Below are 19,954 nucleotides of genomic sequence, written 5' to 3'. Positions count from 1 at the left end.
TTTTGTGTGTACCATATCTTTCAGTTAGTCATATATTTATGATTTTATGTAAATATTGTCTACTTCTAACACTGTCCTCCTCAGTATTTGTTTGTTCTGGGTACCCCATGTCACATGACCCCTTCCTCTTGATTCATTGTTTGTCTGTGTTGGTCTATGTGACCTGCCTCTGTTGTTGTTATGCAGTCTGCCTGTTCCTTGTACATGAATTCATTTGCTCATCCGCTCATGCGATGTGCTGTCGAGTGTACAGTAAACATCACACTGCTCTGTCTCAGCACAATCTCCATTCTCCCCCTGCCCCGCCCCGGCAGGGAGAATCACACCCAATCAGCTGCAAGCTCGGAGCAGTGCACACACAAAAAACTGTCCCTCTTAAGACTAACATGTAATCCATAAGCCTAAAATTCACATCTATAAGCCTACTGGCCAGGCCGTAAATACATTATAGTGGAGGTCGTGTCAGTATGACTTAACTTACATCAGTTCAAAACTCAAGGCACAATTTTATTTTTGAATCATTTTTATTTGTAATTTAAAAAAGAACCAATTTTACTCAGTGGTTGAGTTTCATACATTTTGGTCGGATAAGATATACCCTGATTTTACACATAGCAATGAATGGAGAGGATTGGCAATTGGTTATTGGTCTTTACTATGGTCTTTACTATGGGTAGTGACATTCCTTCCTCCTCTCTGCTCATCAAGAAGTTTGGACAAACCCAAACTCCTGGGCAGGTGGTGAGTCCAGGCTGCAAGCCTCAGCGGGTCTCCCCCTCTCCTCCAGCAACTCAGTGGAGGAGAGCCCCAACTCCGATCCCCTCAGCCCCCACGGCTCCCACAGCCAGGAGACCGGCTCTGGGGATGAGAGGGGGAGTGAAGGGGTCAACAGCAGCAGCAAGCAGCAGAAGAGGAAGAAGAAGAAAAGGAGGTCCAGGGAGGAGGTGTATGACTTATTGGACAGGCAGGAGGCTCCGGATGCAAAGGAGGAGGAGGGCGAGACAGAGAGCGGAGCCTCAGACGGCCCTCTGAGCCCATCCTCCCCAAGCAAGGAGGAGAGCTGGGAGTGTGAGATCCGAGGGAGGGGTGGGGGTAGGGTCAGGGGCAGGAAGAATAAGAGCAGGATGAAGCTCCCAGAGGAGTGGGGGCCAACACCCCAGGAGCCAACGACACCTCATGCCACACAAGCATCGGTGGCCCTGGAGTCTGCAATGGTAAATGCCTCTGGTCTCTTAAGTTCAACCCTGGAGAACATCTCCTCCCTCGTAGCCGGCCCCCAGACTAACCCCTTTAGCAGTTTTATAGAGGACACCAAACCCTCTCACACCCCCACTGCCCCACCCCTCACTGAGAACCCCAAACCCAGTCACATCCTCACCACAGACCCTGCCCTTACAAACACTTTTACCAGTATGTTTGAGCAACCTTCCCCTGCCAAGGTAAACATGGACTGGGAGGCTGAGACTCCTGTTAAAAACACTGCCGCTACCCTCCATTATGAACCCATGTGTATTGATGACTTTAAAATGCCCCCGCCCTTAGCCACTAAAGATGTCCTACCTCCCAAGAAGGCTCTGTCTTTCACTGACAAAGATTCTTCTGATCATAGTCGTCCTGAGGTCATGTCGTCTACTTCTGACCAGAAGCAGCTGGGCCCTCAGAGCTCCCCGGCTCTTAGCCCTCAGGTCTCGAAGACCTTCCTCTTCCTAGACTCTGCCATGCAGACCCCCCAAGCCAGCACTCCTGCTTCACAGCCCCAGTCCCAGACGACCACACCCCAGGTCCCTCCTCCAAACACCATCACCTCCTCCTCTTTCCAGACCACTCCTCCTCCACTGTTTAGCCACTCCTCCCAGCCTGGTCACGACACTCCCAGTCCCCGCCCTGCAGTGGGCTCAGGCCTCAACCCTGCAGCCCCGCCCTTTATCCCCACTACACTGCCACTCACAGAGCACCAGGAGCCACCGCTGCCAGAGCCCCCCCTGCTGGAAGGTTGGTGACACTGAAGAGGGGACATATCTATCAGTATGGGGGTGAATGATGACATTATAGTGCATGGTTCTCTCTGTGGACTGGGCCTGCTGTTGCTCGGCCATTATGTGTTTATTAGCACTGGTAATAACATGCTAACTAATTACACTGCTCTTTAACCTGACTGTGTCTGACTGGGCCTTGGGTCCCTCTTACCTAACTGACTGTCTGGCCTGTCTCTGTAGTACTGTACTGTTGATGATGATGATTATAATAGCATATTCATTGCTATGTGTCTGTCTACCTACCTGATCATGTCAGCTGACTGGCCCAACTCATTTTACCTCCTATCTCTCTCCTTTCTAACACTGTAATCATATACTAATGACTCTACTGTTTCTGTAGATTACTCTCTGTGTGACTCTCGAGTGAATCCGCTCTCCTTGGGATAGAAATAGCTAGCTTTCTCCCCCCTGATTGCCGCTATCCTAAATTGCAACGAGTAATTCTATACCCTAGCTCTTTGACATCGAGTCAACCTTTCTTCACTAATCAAAGGGATGTTGGTTTGCTGTGTGATTCTCTCTCTTTCTCTCAAGAGACTGCTTTCCCCTTGACTAAATTATGCTTTTGTTCCTCAAATTGCCTAAGCTGACTGAGGAGTCACTAACAGCTTTTCTTTCACATTCTCTTTCTACTTGTGTGTGTGAATTCACTTTCAGAACCATTTTGAATGTCTCAAAATGTTCCCGGCTAGAATTCTTAGATATGTAATTTGACCATTTAAAAAAATACACATTTTACTTTCATGCAATTTTTGATTGGAGATATTAAAACATATTTTCACTCAAATTGTGAATTGCTTGATGTGTTATCATGTAAGTGAACTGAAATGACTGAAAGCTATGTTTTGTCTTTTCTCTCCCCCATGTGTACTGTATCTCCTGATGATGGCTCTGATGATGATGCTAAATAGGTGAGTTACATTTCCATTGTTGCCGTTGAGAATATTTTGATGTTTCTCATCAGTGGAATAATATGAAGGGGAACCCAGTGTTTATTTCTTTCCTATTTACTACAAATGTCTGACACCGGTTTTTGTTCTTTTCAACATTTATTGTACTTTGCCCGTCTCACATTTGGTTATATATATTCCGTGTCAGGAAAAAGCTGGCACGTTTTCTAGTTTGCTCATTCGGTTGAGAGTAAGTTTGCCATAGTTCCGAGACTGTCCTGTGTTGGTCCTTCTCATTTTGTTTTCTTGGTTGGAGATTCCAAGGACTGCTAGGTTGTCACTTTCCTAAATTGCCAGACGGGCAGTGTGTAAGGTTGTTGTAGGGACGCTGTTCCTCCTTCCTGGATAACACCAGTGTTTTTGGTTGACAAATGGTGGAAGTCAGTAGCATACTGCTTGTCTGTCTGCACCCCTCACATTCCCTTACTCAACCCATTCATCCCCGTCAGCAGTCTGTTAATGGGTAATTTACAGATGACCAGGTAGGCGGGTTGGTGTGTGGAGGGACAGTGAGGGACCGGCCTCTGCTGGCCTCTCTGTATTCTCACCCCACATCCTCCTCCCTCAATCACCGTCTTTGTTTTTCTCCCCCCCGCTCACTCTCCCCCTAGCAGCCTCTCTGTTTTGTTGCCTTTCTCTCTCCTCTCTCTCTCTTTCTCTCTCCTCTCTCTCTTTCTCGCTCCTCTCTTTGTCTTTCTTCTCTCTCTTTCTCTCTCCTCTCTTTCTCTTACTCTCCCTCTATCTCTCTCCTCTCTCTCTTTCTCTCTCATCTCTCTCCCTCTTTCCCCTCTCTCTCTTTGTCTTTCTTCTCTCTCTTTTTCTCTCCTCTCTCTCTTTCTCTCTCAACTTTCTCTCTACTCTCTTTCTCTCTCCTCTCTTTCTCTTACTCTCCCTCTTTCTCATCTCTCTCCCTCTTTCTCTCCCCTCTCTCTCTCTTTGTCTTTTTTCTCTCTCTTTCTCTCTCCTCTCTCTCTTTCTCTCTCATCTTTCTCTCTCCTCTCTCTCATCTTTCTCGCTCCTCTCTCTCTTTGTCTTTCTTCTCTCTCCACTCTCTCATCTTTCTCGCTCCTCTCTCTCTTTCTCTCTCCTCTCTCTCTTATTACTTCTCTCTCATCTCTCTCTTATTTCGCTCTCTCTCTCTCTCTCCCTACCCCCTCTCCTACGCCCTCCCCAACTCTCCCTCCCTCCCTCCCTCCCTCCCTCCCTCCCTCCCTCCCTCCCTCCCTCCCTCCCTCCCTCCCTCCCTCCCTCCCTCCCTCCCCCCTCCCTCCCTCCCTCCCTCCCTCCCTCCCTCCATCCTCCTCTCCCTAATGCAATATTGATGGCTGGGACTTTTTGCAGTTACGTAAAGCACACAACCTGTCTTTTTATAGCCGGTGTTCAGGGTGTGTGCAGTAGGCAGAGGGAGGCAGACGCTCAGTGGCTGTGCAGCGTGGTACTGCAGTCAGGGTTATCACAGCACTCCACCAAAGGTCTGTGTACTGGTACTGCTCGGCCCTGCTGCATAGTCATTATTCTGGTCAGCTGAGCACAGACCATCCTTCCACCAGCTAAACAAAGAGACCATCCAAAAGAGCATGCCCAGCCTGGAAAAGCATATAGCTACCACAGTCGCCACTATGGTACTGATTGAGACGGGTAGTGCTGTGCAGTCTTTCTGTTTTTACGTCGTAGATACCTTTCAGTAAATACTTCATCATCATGTTGTCGGTTTTGAGTGCAATTCTGTGTTTCACACTGGACCATATATGTTGGTGCTATTTTAGTGTTGTTTATAAGATTGAAAATCCACGCTATTTTTCACGATTTATTAAAGCTGCAATATGTAACTTTTTGTTTTGGGGGACCTGACCAAATTCACATAGAAATGTGATATATAGAGCTGTCATTCTCATTGAAAGATAGTCGAAGACGCGATAGAGCTGTTCTATGTGCACTATTTCTATGCTTCCCGTTCTTAAGTTTAGTTTTTGCGTCTTTTACTTTCAGTTTTGTACTCCAGCTTCAAACAACTGAAAGTACAATGTTTTTGGTTATGGAAAATATATTTCACAGCGGTTTAGATGCTACAATGATTCCACACACTATAGTTGCTTGCTTTGTCACATAAACTGACATTTTAGGAACCAGGAAATAGGGGAGCGATTTCTGCATAATTCACCTTTAATTGACCAATGAGGCCATCATCGGGTGGTTCAATAAATGACTGGTGGTTATATCAAAGTTTTATCTGTAGCTGTGAATGTGGTCTAGCTGGCTGAAGACACCTCATGAATATTACAGAATGATAAAGCGAGAACACACCTGTGAAGATTCTGCTTGAGGCAGCAGCCCTGGGAACCGCAGTCCTACTTTTAGCCACTCGCCGTCTAAAAGAGCCCTCTAATATGAAAACGGAAAAACTTTTCAGTATAATGAAAACTAGACAAGTTGTCATCATGATAACCTGAATAGAACGTTTAATTGATTTTAAGCTTCAAACCAGAGAATATCAATGTAATCACTTTCCTCTTGTGGAAACAAGCGCTTGGATCTTGGATTGAGAACAAGATTTCATGTTGTCAGTACAATAGGCCTGAAGCTGAACATAAATATTGAATGATAGCAGGATCAAAACGAGGACACTTGAAAAACAATAGCAGTCATCTCAAATGCTAACCATTTGTATGAGCTTTTGGTCTTAAAAAGGGTTCAGATATTTGACCAGGTCACTATGCCCATATGGGCAACATTCTTGTTGTTGAAACTAGATCAATTATACTATGATAGCTACTAACTAAGGTTGATAACTATGATCAAAACATATCATACTACAAATATATTCACAATTATGATCATTTTGATTCGAAAAAACAGATTCAAATAATAACATTTCTGGCGACCCTCATTGATTATTACAGGAATTCGTTGAAAGACAGCTCACTGCATTTCCTCACGGTTATGTGTTCTGATTTCTCAGCCAGGCAAATGATGTCTACAAAGCCAATATTAAACTCCACTCAGCCAGTGTGGTCTTTTTCCATGTCTCAAGCCTTTCCATTTTTTTTTTACCCTGTTTTCGTTTAGGGGCATCATTTGGCAGAATGATTGGATTTAGTTTAATTGGTGTATCCGGATCAGTCCGCTGGACCATCAGATGTGTGTATTCATATAACTCTGATACTTCATTCGATGTGACACTTTATTTGACTTCATCTAACCCGTTTTTGTTGCCATCCCACAAGATAGATTGTAAGAGATGAGTCTCCCGCCGTCTTTTCCTTTGTCCTTTCTCTCCATCATTTGGAGTCCTCTCTCTCTATGTCCCTCTACTTCTCCCCTTCTTTATGTGTTCATTTGGAGTCCTCTCTCTCTATGTCCCTCTACTTCTCCCCTTCTTTATGTGTTCATTTGGAGTCCTCTCTCTCTATGTCCCTCTACTTCTCCCCTTCTTTATGTGTTCATTTGGAGTCCTCTCTCTCTATGTCCCTCTACTTCTCCCCTTCTTTATGTGTTCATTTGGAGTCCTCTCTCTCTATGTCCCTCTACTTCTCCCTTTCTTAATGTGTTCATTTGGAGTCCTTCTCCTCTCCATCTCTCCATCCTTCCTTTGCCTTTTCTCTCTCGTCCTTCCACGTCATAGTAGCCTCTCTTTGACTGGGTGCTTGTTGCCATGGATATGGGAGGCGGTTTCCGTAGAGATGCAACAACTCAGGACTGCTGAGATGAAAAAAATGGGGTGTGACAGTCTGGAGGTTGGATTCCAGAAATAGAATTCTCTGACATACTTCCTCTCTGCTCTAAGGCTGTTATGGTATGAGGTGATTGTGCTCAGTAGAATTGGTTGTTAAACTGGTATTCACTGGACACAGACATATCACTAACAATATCACTCACACTGGACACAGACATATCACGCACACTGGACAAAAACATATCACTAACATTATCACTCACCCTGGACACAGACATATCACTAACAATATCACTCACACTGGACACAGACATATCACTAACATTATCACTCACACTGGACACAGACATATCACTAACATTATCACTCACACTGGACACAGACATATCACTAACATTATCACTCACACTGGACACAAACATATCACTCACACTGGACACAGACATATCACTAACAATATCACTCACACTGGACACAGACATATCACTAACATTATCACTCACACTGGACACAGACATATCACTAACATTATCACTCACACTGGACACAGACATATCACTAACATTATCACTCACACTGGACACAGACATATCACTAAAATTATCACTCACACTGGACACAGACGTATTACACAGAGAATGGTACACTGGAACATATGGAAAATGGCTCCATAGTGGCATTGGTGGCTATTATAATTAGAGTGGAGAGGGGTCTATTATAATTGAAGTGGAGAGGGGTCTATTATAATTGGAGTGGAGAGGGGTCTATTATAATTGAAGTGGAGAGGGGTCTATTATAATTGGAGTGGAGAGGGGTCTATTATAATTAGAGTGGAGAGGGGTCTATTATAATTGGAGTGGAGAGGGGTCTATTATAATTGAAGTGGAGAGGGGTCTATTATAATTAGAGTGGAGAGGGGTCTATTATAATTAGAGTGGAGAGGGGTCTATTATAATTGGAGTGGAGAGGGGTCTATTATAATTAGAGTGGAGAGGGGTCTATTATAATTGAAGTGGAGAGGGGTCTATTATAATTGGAGTGGAGAGGGGTCTATTATAATTGGAGTGGAGAGGGGTCTATTATAATTAGAGTGGAGAGGGGTTCTATAATAATTGAAGTGGAGAGGGGTCTATTATAATTGGAGTGGAGAGGGGTCTATTATAATTAGAGTGGAGAGGGGTCTATTATAATTGAAGTGGAGAGGGGTCTATTATAATTGGAGTGGAGAGGGGTCTATTATAATTAGAGTGGAGAGGGGTCTATTATAATTAGAGTGGAGAGGGGTCTATTATAATTGGAGTGGAGAGGGGTCTATTATAATTGGAGTGGAGAGGGGTCTATTATAATTAGAGTGGAGAGGGGTCTATTATAATTGAAGTGGAGAGGGGTCTATTATAATTGGAGTGGAGAGGGGTCTATTATAATTGAAGTGGAGAGGGGGTCTATAATAATTGAAGTGGAGAGGGGTCTATTATAATTGGAGTGGAGAGGGGTCTATTATAATTAGAGTGGAGAGGGGTCTATTATAATTGAAGTGGAGAGGGGTCTATTATAATTGGAGTGGAGAGGGGTCTATTATAATTGGAGTGGAGAGGGGGTCTATAATAATTGAAGTGGAGAGGGGAATCTATTATAATTGGAGTGGAGAGGGGATCTATTATAATTGGAGTGGAGAGGGGATCTATTATAATTGAAGGGGAGAGGGGATCTCTTATAATTGGAGTGGAGAGGGGATCTATTTCCAAAAAAGAGAATGTTTGGTTCTCTGCAGTTAGATATTTATCATCATACTTGGCCTTGAACTGAAATGATTTGTGCAATGTTTGTTTGTACAGATCTCTGTATTTTTCATGACGATTATATGAGATTGTGTTTAATGGGTTAGAGTTTGTCTGGGGTAGGCCGTCATTGTAAATAATATTTTTTTTGGTGTCCCAACCTCGGGACAGTTGAGATAATGTGCGCTAATGTGATTAGCATGATATTGTAAGTAACAAGACTATTTCCCACGACATAGACACATCAGATATAGCCCGAAAGCTTACATTCTTGCTAATCTAACTGCACTGTCCAATTTACAGTAGCTATTACAGTGAAAAAATACCATGCTATTGTTTGAGGAGAGTACACAGTTATGAACTTGAAAAGTTATTAATAAACCAATTAGGCACATTTGGGCAGTCTAGATACACCATTTTGAACAGAAATATAATAGTTCATTGGATCAGTCTAAAACTTTGCACATACACTGCTGTCATCTAGTGGCCAAAATCTAAATTGAGCGTAGGCTGGAATAATACTGTAATGGCTGATCTCCTCTTCGTCTGAAGGGGAGTAAGGATCGGACCAAGATGCAGCGTGGTAAGTGTCCATACTGTTTTTAATAAAGACAAATGAACACTTGAGCAAAAACAATAAACGATAACGTGAAATCTACAAAAACCGAAACAGTACCGTGTGGCGACAAACACTCACACGGAAACAAACACCCACAAACCAACAGTGAAACCCATGCTACCTAAGTATGATTCTCAATCAGAGACAACTAACGACACCTGCCTCTGATTGAGAACCATACTAGGCCGAAACAGAAACCAAAGATAGAAAAACAAACATAGACTGCCCACCCCAACTCACGCCCTGACCATACTAAATAAAGACAAAACAAAGGAAATAAAGGTCAGAACGTGACAAATACATTGTGGCCTTTATCTTGCATTTCAAAGATGATGTTACAAAAAAATACAAATAAACACCATTTTGTCTTTGTATTATCTTTTGCCAGATCTAATGTGTTATATTCTCCAACATTAATTTCACATTTACACAAACTTCAAATTGTTTCCTTTCAAGTGGTATCAAGAATATGCATATCCTTGCTTCAGGTCCTGAGCTACAGGCAGTTAGATTTGGGGATGTCATTTTAGATGAAAATTGAAAAAAGGGGCAGATCCTTAAGACTTTCAGACTTGCCTAGTTAAAATAAAGGTTAAATCAAATCAAATAAATAAATAATGTGGATTATAAGTGTAGTTAAAGCGAGAGTCATCTTTCTTAGAGAGATGTAAAACATAAACAGACAGAGGAATATGTTGGACATGGGTCTTGCATAACAATGTCCATTCATGAGAAACTGGACCGTTAGAGCGATGTAATGAACAGAGACAAGGGCTCTGTTTGGGGAATGAGGCTGACTGTTGTCATAGACAGACGTGTTGCAGTGTGTTGTCTAACTTTGACCTAATATTGTGTGTAGGGCTGTAGAAAACACTGCTGTTTGGGAAATATGTTGACCAGTGAGGCTTCAGTATGGTGCATTTGTATACTTATCTGAGGAGTGTTGCGTCAGTGCATTAGTATCTTATGTGATCAACTCAAACAATTGCCATCATGACTTTGCAGTGTGAATTCAAATGTGATATTATTGAAATCTAATATCGCTTATGCTAGCGGCACATGATCTCAGAAGTTGACAATGTCCTGTGTGATTCCAATATGTTCAGCGTTTTCCCCATATCAACCCCATTGTACTGTACTCCTTGAACAATACATTCCCTCTTTGACTATCCCCTTCTACAGTAAATGGGGGACTGTTTTGGGGGGATTAAGTCACCTTCAATAATTTATATTGAATTCGTTTTTCCTCAGGCAGCTGGAGGTGGGATGGTGGCAGGGTGGTGGAAGGGGGGGGATATCATCAGAGATTGAATTATTTTTGTCTGCCTTCCACGACAGTTGTGAAGAGGGAGGGGTCTAGTACAGGACTGAACCAGTGATGTTAGAGTGAACATTTGGACAGCGTGTTGGTGTGAAGAAGGTCGGCGGGTGTGAATTCAGTTCACACAGGTCTGGATGAGGTGTTTATAACTAGGAGCACTGGGGTTTACTGCAAGGGTATACTGCATGTCAATGTAGTGTTATCGCACACTTTTTTCGAGGCCAGTCGTTCAATACCGTCCTAACAGAGTAGCCCATAGCATGTGGCAACAGCAGACAGAAGGAACACAGTGTCCACAACCAAGTCCACAAACAACAAACACAATAAACAAAAGAGTCAAATGCTCCAGGCAGGGCCATGAGCCAGAGATGCACACCCAGGGCCCCTAACGGGGGCAGGAAGGCAGGGTGGAGGAGAGGGGCAGTGGGTGTAGTAGTGGGCATGGAACTAAGTGAAGAATTGGAGATGACAGAACAGCATTGAATGCAAATGTATACCACCAGAACCAGGAAGAGATGTGTAGCACTAATGGATGCTGTTACAGAGAGGATAAATTCATTCAAGTAGAATGGCAGTGGAAACTGGCCCTGTATTGCCCAAAGCTGCTCTCTCTCTCTCTCTTTTCTGTGTTTCTAATATAATGCCAAGCTGCCTGTCAATGAGGAGTCAGAGCTGCAGTTTATAGAACATCAAGGGAGTGTGTGTGTATTAGTTAGTGTGTGTGTCAGTGACGTTTGTTTGTGTGTGTGTGTGTGTGTGTGTGTTTGTGTGTTTGTGTGTTTGTGACTTAGCTTACAGCTCGAAGGCATGAGTTGAGAATCTGCTCTAGCGAATGGGGATATGTTCCGTGGAGTCATGTGACCAAAGCTCTGTTAGGGCTGTGATGTCAGAGAGGGGGAGAAATGGAGAGAGAGAGAGAAGGAGAGAGAGAGAGAGAGAGAGAAGGAGAGGGAGCAGCATTCAGTTCAGCCTCACAGCTTCATCTGATCAGTTCAGAGCACAGAGAGAAACACACAATTACTACACCAGCACACAAATAGTCTGTACTTCACAGAAACACCAAATACCAAAGATAGAGTACATTACCAGCCTTCCTTACAGCCAAGGGAAGATTCCTTTACTTTGCTGTCTAGAAGAATCTAAAAGATTCTAGAAGAATCTAGAAGCAGCAGAGAGAAGAGAGAGAGAGGTGAGGATGTCTTCTCTCTCCAATCAGCAGCAGCAGAGTGGTGGAGGTGGACAGCGCTGTGAGTATACTGAGCTGGGCAAGGTGCCCTCTGTCTCTATGGCGTCTCCTCAGCAGGCCCCCCAGGGCTGTGACCGGCAGCAGGACCAGATGGGACCACAAGGTTTCGGGGGCAGCCCAGGGGCACCCAGGCTAACTGACGAGGACAAGCTGTCAAGCCTCTTTGATGGACCTTCATCTGGATCAGGGTTCAAGGTGGAGTCGTCTGACCTCAAGGTGCCAGGGAGGATGGGTGTTGGACTCAGGGGACCTTTGGGTCTGGGCAGTGCTTGGGAGAGCCCCACAAATTCCCTCTCCTCTTCACCCTCTCCAGCCTCCCCTGGGAAACTCTTCTCTACCCCGGGACGAGAACACAGGGCCAATGGAGCTGCAGCCCTGCGGGTGTCACCTGCTGTGCAACATGACACCTCACCGTTCCCCAACACACAAAAGGTGGACAACTGTGTATGGAATCCTTCCTTCTCTGGGCCACCCCACACAGGCCTTAAGCCTGATGTTCAGACTTCTGCACCTGCACCTGCAGACAACTACTGTGTCATTGGTGTTGTCAACGACAACTACTCTAAGGGTGGAAACTGCACTGTGTCAGGATTCTCTGAAGACCGTGATGAGGACACGGGGCCTACTTTACCTCGAGGAGGAGGGACCGAGCAGCAACACAAAGCTGTGAGGCGCACCATTTCTGACTGCTCCCACCTGTCTGTGCCGGGTAGCTTTGACTTCTCCCAGTACCCAGTGCAGCCTGGCGGACTAGTGGACCTGCCCTCACCTGGAAGTAACATTATGGGGTCCAAGTCTCCACACTCGGCTGTGCAACGCTCTCTGACAGTGGGGGAGGAGAGAAAGACTGTGTCGCCCACACTCTCTCCTCTGTCCCCACTGAGCCCTGTCAGGGCCCCCAACTCCCCTCCCCCTAGGAAAGGTACTGGTAATGGGATGTCACAGAGCCAGAGCGAGAGTGTCCTACTGCCGGTTCCCCTCACTGGAAAAACCTTCAACATCATCAATACCAAAAGCTCCATTGAGGGTAGGTGACTGATATGATTTGAGGCCTATTCCTCTTGGTGTTTGGACTAGCTCGCATTACCACATGCATTACCACATGTTGCTCATATACACCTTAGACCTGGCTCCTCTATCTCTCATTGGTTATGTAAATAATGGTGTACACTGATTTAAGTACTTAGATTTGGGAGTTTATTTGGGATGCCTGACCATATAGATCAGTGGGCAGTGGTATTCGTCTGGGCTGGCTGTTTGTTTTAACTATGATGGAGTGCTGAAAGAGAAAATGGAAGGAGCCAAAAGAAGAATGGATGTAATAAAAATTTAAAAAAAAAAAAAAAAATACAACAACAACTAGAAGTTGTGGTTTTTGGTATATTTTTACTAGGATGATGTGCTTCTTAAACAATTTAGGGTTTTAAGGGAGCAGAAGGGTTTACAATTCAGAAAGAATAATTGAAAGGAAATGTGTACATCCATTGTTGTGTCCACACTCCATCAACATTTTGCTTTGACAAAATGTCACAGGCACCAGAATACCATCGTTGAGGAGGTCTGGGGTTTCATACAGAATTAATAGTATGTGTGTCAAGTTCCTCTGAATATGAATGTCTATTGAAATGCTGAGTTTAATTTACCATCTCAAACTCCCATCTCTTCAGATGACTGTGTTGTTCAGTGATACATCACATCAAGTGGCACTCCAACAAGTACCTAGCACTAAAGGAAGGGTGTGTGATGGATTTGAAATTGAGTCTGGGTATCCATTTAAACAGAAAGTAGTCATTTCTGGTGGCACCATGTGGGGACTGGGGACTCTTGAGAATGCTTTCAAATTGCATGACTACTCTGTGTTTTTCATATATACACATAGATTCAATAACACTAGACAAGCAGGCAGTCTGGAGCCTAAGGCCATTTTGCTTGCACTATATACTGAATGTACAAAACATTAGGAACATCTGCTCTTTCAATGACATAGACTGACCAGGTGAATCCAGGTGAAAGCTATGATCTCTTATTGATGTCACTTGTTAGATCCACTTCAATCAGTGTAGATGAAGGGGAGGAGACAGGTTAAATGACTATTTTTTTTTCTTTTTTTTTGAGACAATTGAGACATGGATTGTGTATGTGTGCCATTCAGAAGGTGAACGGGCAAGACAAAATATTTAAGTGCCTTTGAACGGGGTAGGGTAGTAGATGCCAGGCACACCAGTTTGTGTCAGAAACTGCAACACTGCTGAGTTTTTCACGCTCAACAGTTTCCAATGTGTATCAAGAATGGTCCACCACCCAAAGGATATCCAGTCAACTTGACACAACTGTGGGAAGCATTGAAGTCAACATGGGCCAGCATCCCTGTGGAAACCTTTCGACACCTTGTAGAGTCCATAACCTGACAACTTGAGACTGTTCTGAGGGCAAAAGCAACTCGATATTAGGAAGATGTTCTTAATGTTTTTTACACACAGTATTAGAGCTCTCTTTCACCTACAGCTAGCCTATCGCTATATATCTCACAAAGACACCATCATGACAATGATACATCTGCATCCTTCAACTAGCGACAGTAGGGAGCAAGCAGAAATAGCTGGCAGCATCCTCCTGCTGTAACAAGGGTAGTTTATACCTCATGGATAAAAGTCATGGGGAAATGATCTCTCTGCTTATGTGGCTGTGTGTTTCTATATAATGCAAGGTCATTTCAAAGACATCCTGTACAATATGCACACATGTACTAATTCTAGCAAATGAGCTATATGCATCATCACTTCATATTTGTGTGTGCATGTGTTTGTGTGTGTGGGGGGGTGGGTGGGTGGGTGGGTGCATGCATGTGTACGCGTGTATATGTATGCGTGAGTCTGGTGTGTGATGCTGGTCGCCTGCAGTAAAATATCATGAGCACCATCGTGTGTTAGTCATGCTCTATGTGACAATGTGTTTACACCACTGGCCAGGCATACAGAACAGCTCTATATTAGTCTATAGTGTATGTTTATACCACTGGCCAGGCATACAGAACAGCTCTATATTAGTCTATATTAGTCTATAGTCTATGTTTATACCACTGGCCAGGCATACAGAACAGCTCTATATTAGTCTATAGTGTATGTTTATACCACTGGCCAGGCATACAGAACAGCTCTATATTAGTCTATAGTGTATGTTTATACCACTGGCCAGGCATACAGAACAGCTCTATATTAGTCTATAGTGTATGTTTATACCACTGGCCAGGCATACAGAACAGCTCTATATTAGTCTATAGTGTATGTTTATACCACTGGCCAGGCATACAGAACAGCTCTATATTAGTCTATAGTGTATGTTTATACTACTGGCCAGGCATACAGAACAGCTCTATATTAGCCTATAGTGTCTATAGTGTATGTTTATACCACTGGCCAGGCATACAGAACGGCTCTATATTAGTCTATAGTGTCTATAGTGTATGTTTATACCACTGGCCAGGCATACAGAACAGCTCTATATTAGTCTATAGCACAGGTCAGCACCAGGCGGTGATTTCTCTTGGTCCCCTGAAGTTTGTAGTAAAAAATATATACACTGGACACCCCTTAAAATTTGTGGATTCAGCTAGACCGGCCACACCGTTGCTGACAGGTGTATAAATTGAGCACACAGTCATGCAATCTCCATAGACAAACATTGTCAGTAGAATGGCCTTACTGAAGAGATCAGTCACTTTCAACGTGTCACCATTATAGGATGCCACCTTCCCAATACGTCAGTTGGTCAAATTTCACCCCTGCTAGAGCGGCCCCGGTCAACTGTAAGTGCTGTTATTGTGAAGTGGAAACATCTAGGAGCAACAATGGCTCAGCCGCAAAGTGGTAGGCCACACAAGCTCACAGAACGGGACTGCTGGGTGCTGAAGGTCGTACAGCATACAAATAGTCTGTCCTCGTCGGCAACACTCACTACAGAGTTCCAAAACTGCCTCTGGAAGCAGCATCAGCACAAGAATGGTTTGTCAAGACTAAGATCAATGCCAAGCGTTGGCTGGAGTGGTGCGAAGCTCACCGCCATTGGACTCTGGAGCAGTGGAAGCTGGTTCTCTGGAGTGAAGAATCACACTTCATTATCTGGCAGTCCGACGGAGGAATCTGGGTTTGGCAGATGCCAGGAGAACGCTACCAGCCTCAATGCATAGTGCCAACTGTAAAGTTTGGTGGAAGAGGAATAATGGTCTTGGCTGGTTTTTCATGGTTTGGGCTAGGCCACTTAGTTCCAGTGAAGGGAAATCTTAATGCTACAGCATAAAATTATGTTCTAGACGATTCTGTGCTTTCAACTTTGTGACAATAGTTTGGGAAGAGGCCCTTTACTGTTTCAGCATGACAGTGCCCCCATGCACTAAGCAAGGCCCATACAGAAATTGTTTGTCAAGATCGGTGTGGAAGAACTTGACTGGCCTGCACAGAGCCCTGCACAGAGCCCTTCTAGGCAGAGTTGCAAAGAAAAAGCCATATCTCAGACTGGCCAATAAAAAGAAGATATTAAAATTGGCAAAAGAACACAGACACTGGACAGAGGAACTCTGCCTTGAAGGCCAGCATCCCGGAGTCACTGTCGATGTTGACACTGGTGTTTTGCGGGTACTTTTTAAGGAAGCTGCCAGTTGAGGATTTGTGAGGCGTCTGTTTGTCAAACTAGACACTCTAATGTACTTGTCTTCTTGCTCAGTTGTGCACCCGAGCCTCCCACTCCTCATTCTATTCTGGTTAGAGCCAGTTTGCGCTGTTCTGTGAAGGGAGTAGTACACAGCGCTGTACGAGATCTTCAGTTTCTTGGCAATTTCTTGCATGGAACAGCCTTCAAGAATAGACTGACGAGAATAGACTGACGAGTTTCAGAAGAAAGTTCTTTGTTTATGGCCATTTTGAGCCTGTAGTCGAACCTACAAATGCTGATGCTCCAGATACTCAACTAGTCTAAAGAAGGCCAGTTGTATTGCTTCTTTAATCAGGACGGCAGTTTTCAGCTGTGCTAACTTAATTGCAAAAGGGTTTTCTGATGATCAATTAGCCTTTTAAAATGATTAACTTGGATTAGCTAAGACAACGTGCCATTGGAACACAGGAGTGAGGGTTGCTAATAATGAGCCTCTGTAAGCCTATATTCCATAAACAAATCTGCCGTTTCCAGCTACATTAGTCATTTACAACATTAACAATGTCTACACTGTATACTCTGATCAACTACTCTGATCAATTTGATGTTATTTTAAATGGACAAAAAACATGCTTTTCTTTCAAACACAAGGACATTTCTTAGTGTCCCCAAACTTTTGAACGGTAGTGTATATATAGTACCAGTCAAAATTTTGGTCACACCTACTCATTCCAAGGTTTGTCTTTATTTTTACTATTTTCTACATTGTAGAATAATAGTGAAGACATCAAAACTATGAAATAACACATATGGAATCATGTAGTAACCAAAAGATTGTTAAACAAATTAAAATATATTTTTATATTTGAAGTTCTTTAAAGTAGCCGGCCTTTGCCTTGATGACAGCTTTGCACACTCTTGGCATTCTCTCAACCAGCTTCATGAGGTAGTCAACTGGAATGCATTTCAATTAACAGGTGTGCATTGTTAAAAGTACATTTGTGGAATTTCTTTCCTTCTTAATGCGTTTGATCCAATCAGTTGTGCTGTGACAAGGTAGGGCTGGTATACAGAAAATAGCCCTATTTGGTAAAAGATCAAGTCCATATTATGGCAAGAACAGCTCAAATATGCAAAGAGAAATGACATGAAGGTCTGTCAATCTGGAAAATGTCAAGAACTTTGAAAGTTTCTTCAAGTGCAGTTGAAAAAAAACATCAAGCGCTATGATGAAACTGGCTCTCATGAGGACCGCCACAGGAAAGGAAGACCCAGAGTTATCTCTGCTGCAGAGGATAAGTTCATTAGCGTTACCAGCCTCAGAAATTGCAGCCCAAATAAATTCTTCAGAGTTCAAGTAACAGACACACCTTAACATCAACTGTTTAGAGGAGACTGTGTGAATCAGGCCTTCATGGTCGAATTGCTGCAAAGAAACCACTATTAAAGCACACCCGTAAGAAGAAGAGACTTACTTGGGCCAAGAAACAGGAGCAATGGACATTAGACAGGTGGAAATCTGTCCTTTGGTCTGATGAGTCCAAATTTGAGATTTTTGGTTCCGTCCACCGTGTCTTTGTGAGACGCAGAGTAGGTGAACGGATGATTTCCACATGCGTGGTTCCCACCGTGAAGCATGGAGGGGGCGGTGTGAGTGCTTTGCTGGTGACACTGTCAGTGATTTATTTAGAATTCACACTAAACTAGCATGGCTACCACAGCATTCTGTAGTGATACTCCATCCCATCTGGCTTGCGCTTAGTAGGACTATCATTTGTTTTTCAACAGAACAATGACCCAACACACCTCCAGGCTGTGTTAGAGCTATTTGACCAAGAAGGAGAGTGATGGAGTGCTGCATCAGGTGACCTGGCCTCTACAATCACCCGACCTCAACACAATTGAGATGGTTTGGGATGAGTTCGACCACAGAGTAAAGGAAAAGCAGCCAACAAGTGCTCAGCATATGTGGGAACTCCTTCAAGACTGTTGGAAAAGCATGCCAGGTGAAGCTGGCTGAAAGAATGCAAAGAGTGTGCAAAGCTGTCATCAAGGCAAATTGACCCTCGGCTGAATCTAGCTGCCTACCCTTGGTCTATAGTGTATGACATTTACTGGAACCAGGGCTCCTAAAGCCAACCATGGGCACAACAAGGTCAGTCCTGTATACTGTACTCAATCATTTGATCGATTTTTCGATTGGCTCATGGTTTTGTACCATTGTGGCAAATCCATGATCTTGTCTGACGCATTGATCTGCCGTAAACTTACAATCCATTTTCCCTCGTAGTCCTTTTAAATTTTGATGCTCTAGTCAACTAATTGGTCAGAATTTTCTTTGAAAAGCGGATTCAGTCATTACGTCAATGGGTCATGTTTTGAACCAACTTAATTGGTCCCACATTTCCTAATCAATTTGACAAGCTTTTTCTCTCTTGGGTTGTATCGCAAATGGTACCCTGGGATACAGCCTGAGAGAGGAAAACTATGGGCCTTAGTCAAAAGTAGTGAATTACATAGGGAATAGGGTGCCATTACAGACATACCCTCTCTCTCTGTTGAGGTCACTGAGGATGGGTTACATAAGGAGCCGATGCCAACAATGTGCTGTTCTGTCCGCCCTGCTCGGCCCTGGGCTCGGCCCTGGGCTCGGCCCTGACTTTCTGTGGCCCTGCCTAGACTACACACCACCATGCCATGACTGGTCACTGTAGTTACCTCACTCGTATTTCCACACCAATGGGGTGGAAGTACAAAATATTATCACTGATAGATTATCATCATATGAGTAAAATATGGCAGTGTTCGGAACGCTTGTATTTTGTGACGATCAATCAGAGTATTTTAGAGGTTTGACATTTAGTTGCCTGTTGTCCATATACGCTGGTGGTATTCTTAGGTGGCATTTTTAGGATGCATTGTTGTAGCTCGATTTTCAAGCTAATGCCAGTCTGTATCTGTGCTTAGGTTAATAACACACAATAAGATATGGCTGAAAGTGAGTCTGGCACTTTGAAATGTTTCTCTACCTGTATTTGATCCTTAGAGTAATTTTGGTGTTTTTATATGACATACAGTATTGCAGGTTTGCTAAATATGTATCTGTTTTTGTCTCTCTACAGTGAAAGAAGAGAATAAGGACAAACAAGAGAAGGCAGATTTCTTCCCAAAGACAGATAACTTGAACATATTTGAGAAGACGGAGAAGTCCGACAAGATGGAGAAGAAAGAGAAAGAAGATGAATCTAAGAAAGTCGACAATGCCGACAAGACCTCAAAATCTGAGAAGATCCTCAAAGATGAAGAGAAGTTCCATAAGACGGAGAAGAATTATACAAATGAAAAAGTGGACAAGCCAGAGAAGACAAACAAAGATGAGAAGATGGAGAAGAAAGAAAATGGGGAGAAAACTGACAAGATGGTCAAAGCTGAAAATAATGAAAAGGCTGGGAAAGGTACTGCAAAGTCCCAAACAACCAACGGAAGCAAGCAGGACCTCACCAGCCCAGACAGTAAGGCCAAGGTAGGTCAAGGAAAGGCTGGGACAATGTTGCCATTCATTTCATCTCAGCAAGCTGCTTCTGCAACTGTCACTGCCATCTCTAGTGTGTGTGTGTGTGTGTGTGTGCATGAGTGTGTGTGTGTGTGTGTGTGTGTGTGTCTGTGTGTGTTTGTATGCACATG

General features: G+C 43.8%; 1 protein-coding gene across 10 annotated transcripts in view; it reads left to right on the top strand.

The window, feature by feature from the left end:
• LOC112226876 (microtubule-associated protein 4) overlaps positions 1 to 19,954 on the top strand; it is a 49,704-nt gene that overhangs the window by 19,356 nt on the left and 10,394 nt on the right. For 8 of the 10 annotated variants that reach the window (XM_024391515.2, XM_024391517.2, XM_024391516.2 and 5 more), the window contains exons 5-6: positions 709 to 1,992; positions 19,393 to 19,793. In XM_024391515.2, the coding sequence (XP_024247283.1) occupies positions 709 to 1,992; positions 19,393 to 19,793 (1,685 nt within the window). Of the gene's footprint in view, positions 1 to 708; positions 1,993 to 11,318; positions 12,651 to 19,392; positions 19,794 to 19,954 lie in introns of those variants that run through there. The other 2 variants (XM_024391513.2, XM_024391519.2) reach the window with 2 other exon arrangements.

This window comes from Oncorhynchus tshawytscha, linkage group LG28, assembly GCF_018296145.1.
Source record: "Oncorhynchus tshawytscha isolate Ot180627B linkage group LG28, Otsh_v2.0, whole genome shotgun sequence".
In the NCBI taxonomy this organism is placed as follows: domain Eukaryota; kingdom Metazoa; phylum Chordata; class Actinopteri; order Salmoniformes; family Salmonidae; genus Oncorhynchus; species Oncorhynchus tshawytscha.
The sequence above is the reverse complement of the archived record's forward strand: the minus strand, read 5'-3'. Positions and strand labels throughout refer to the sequence as shown.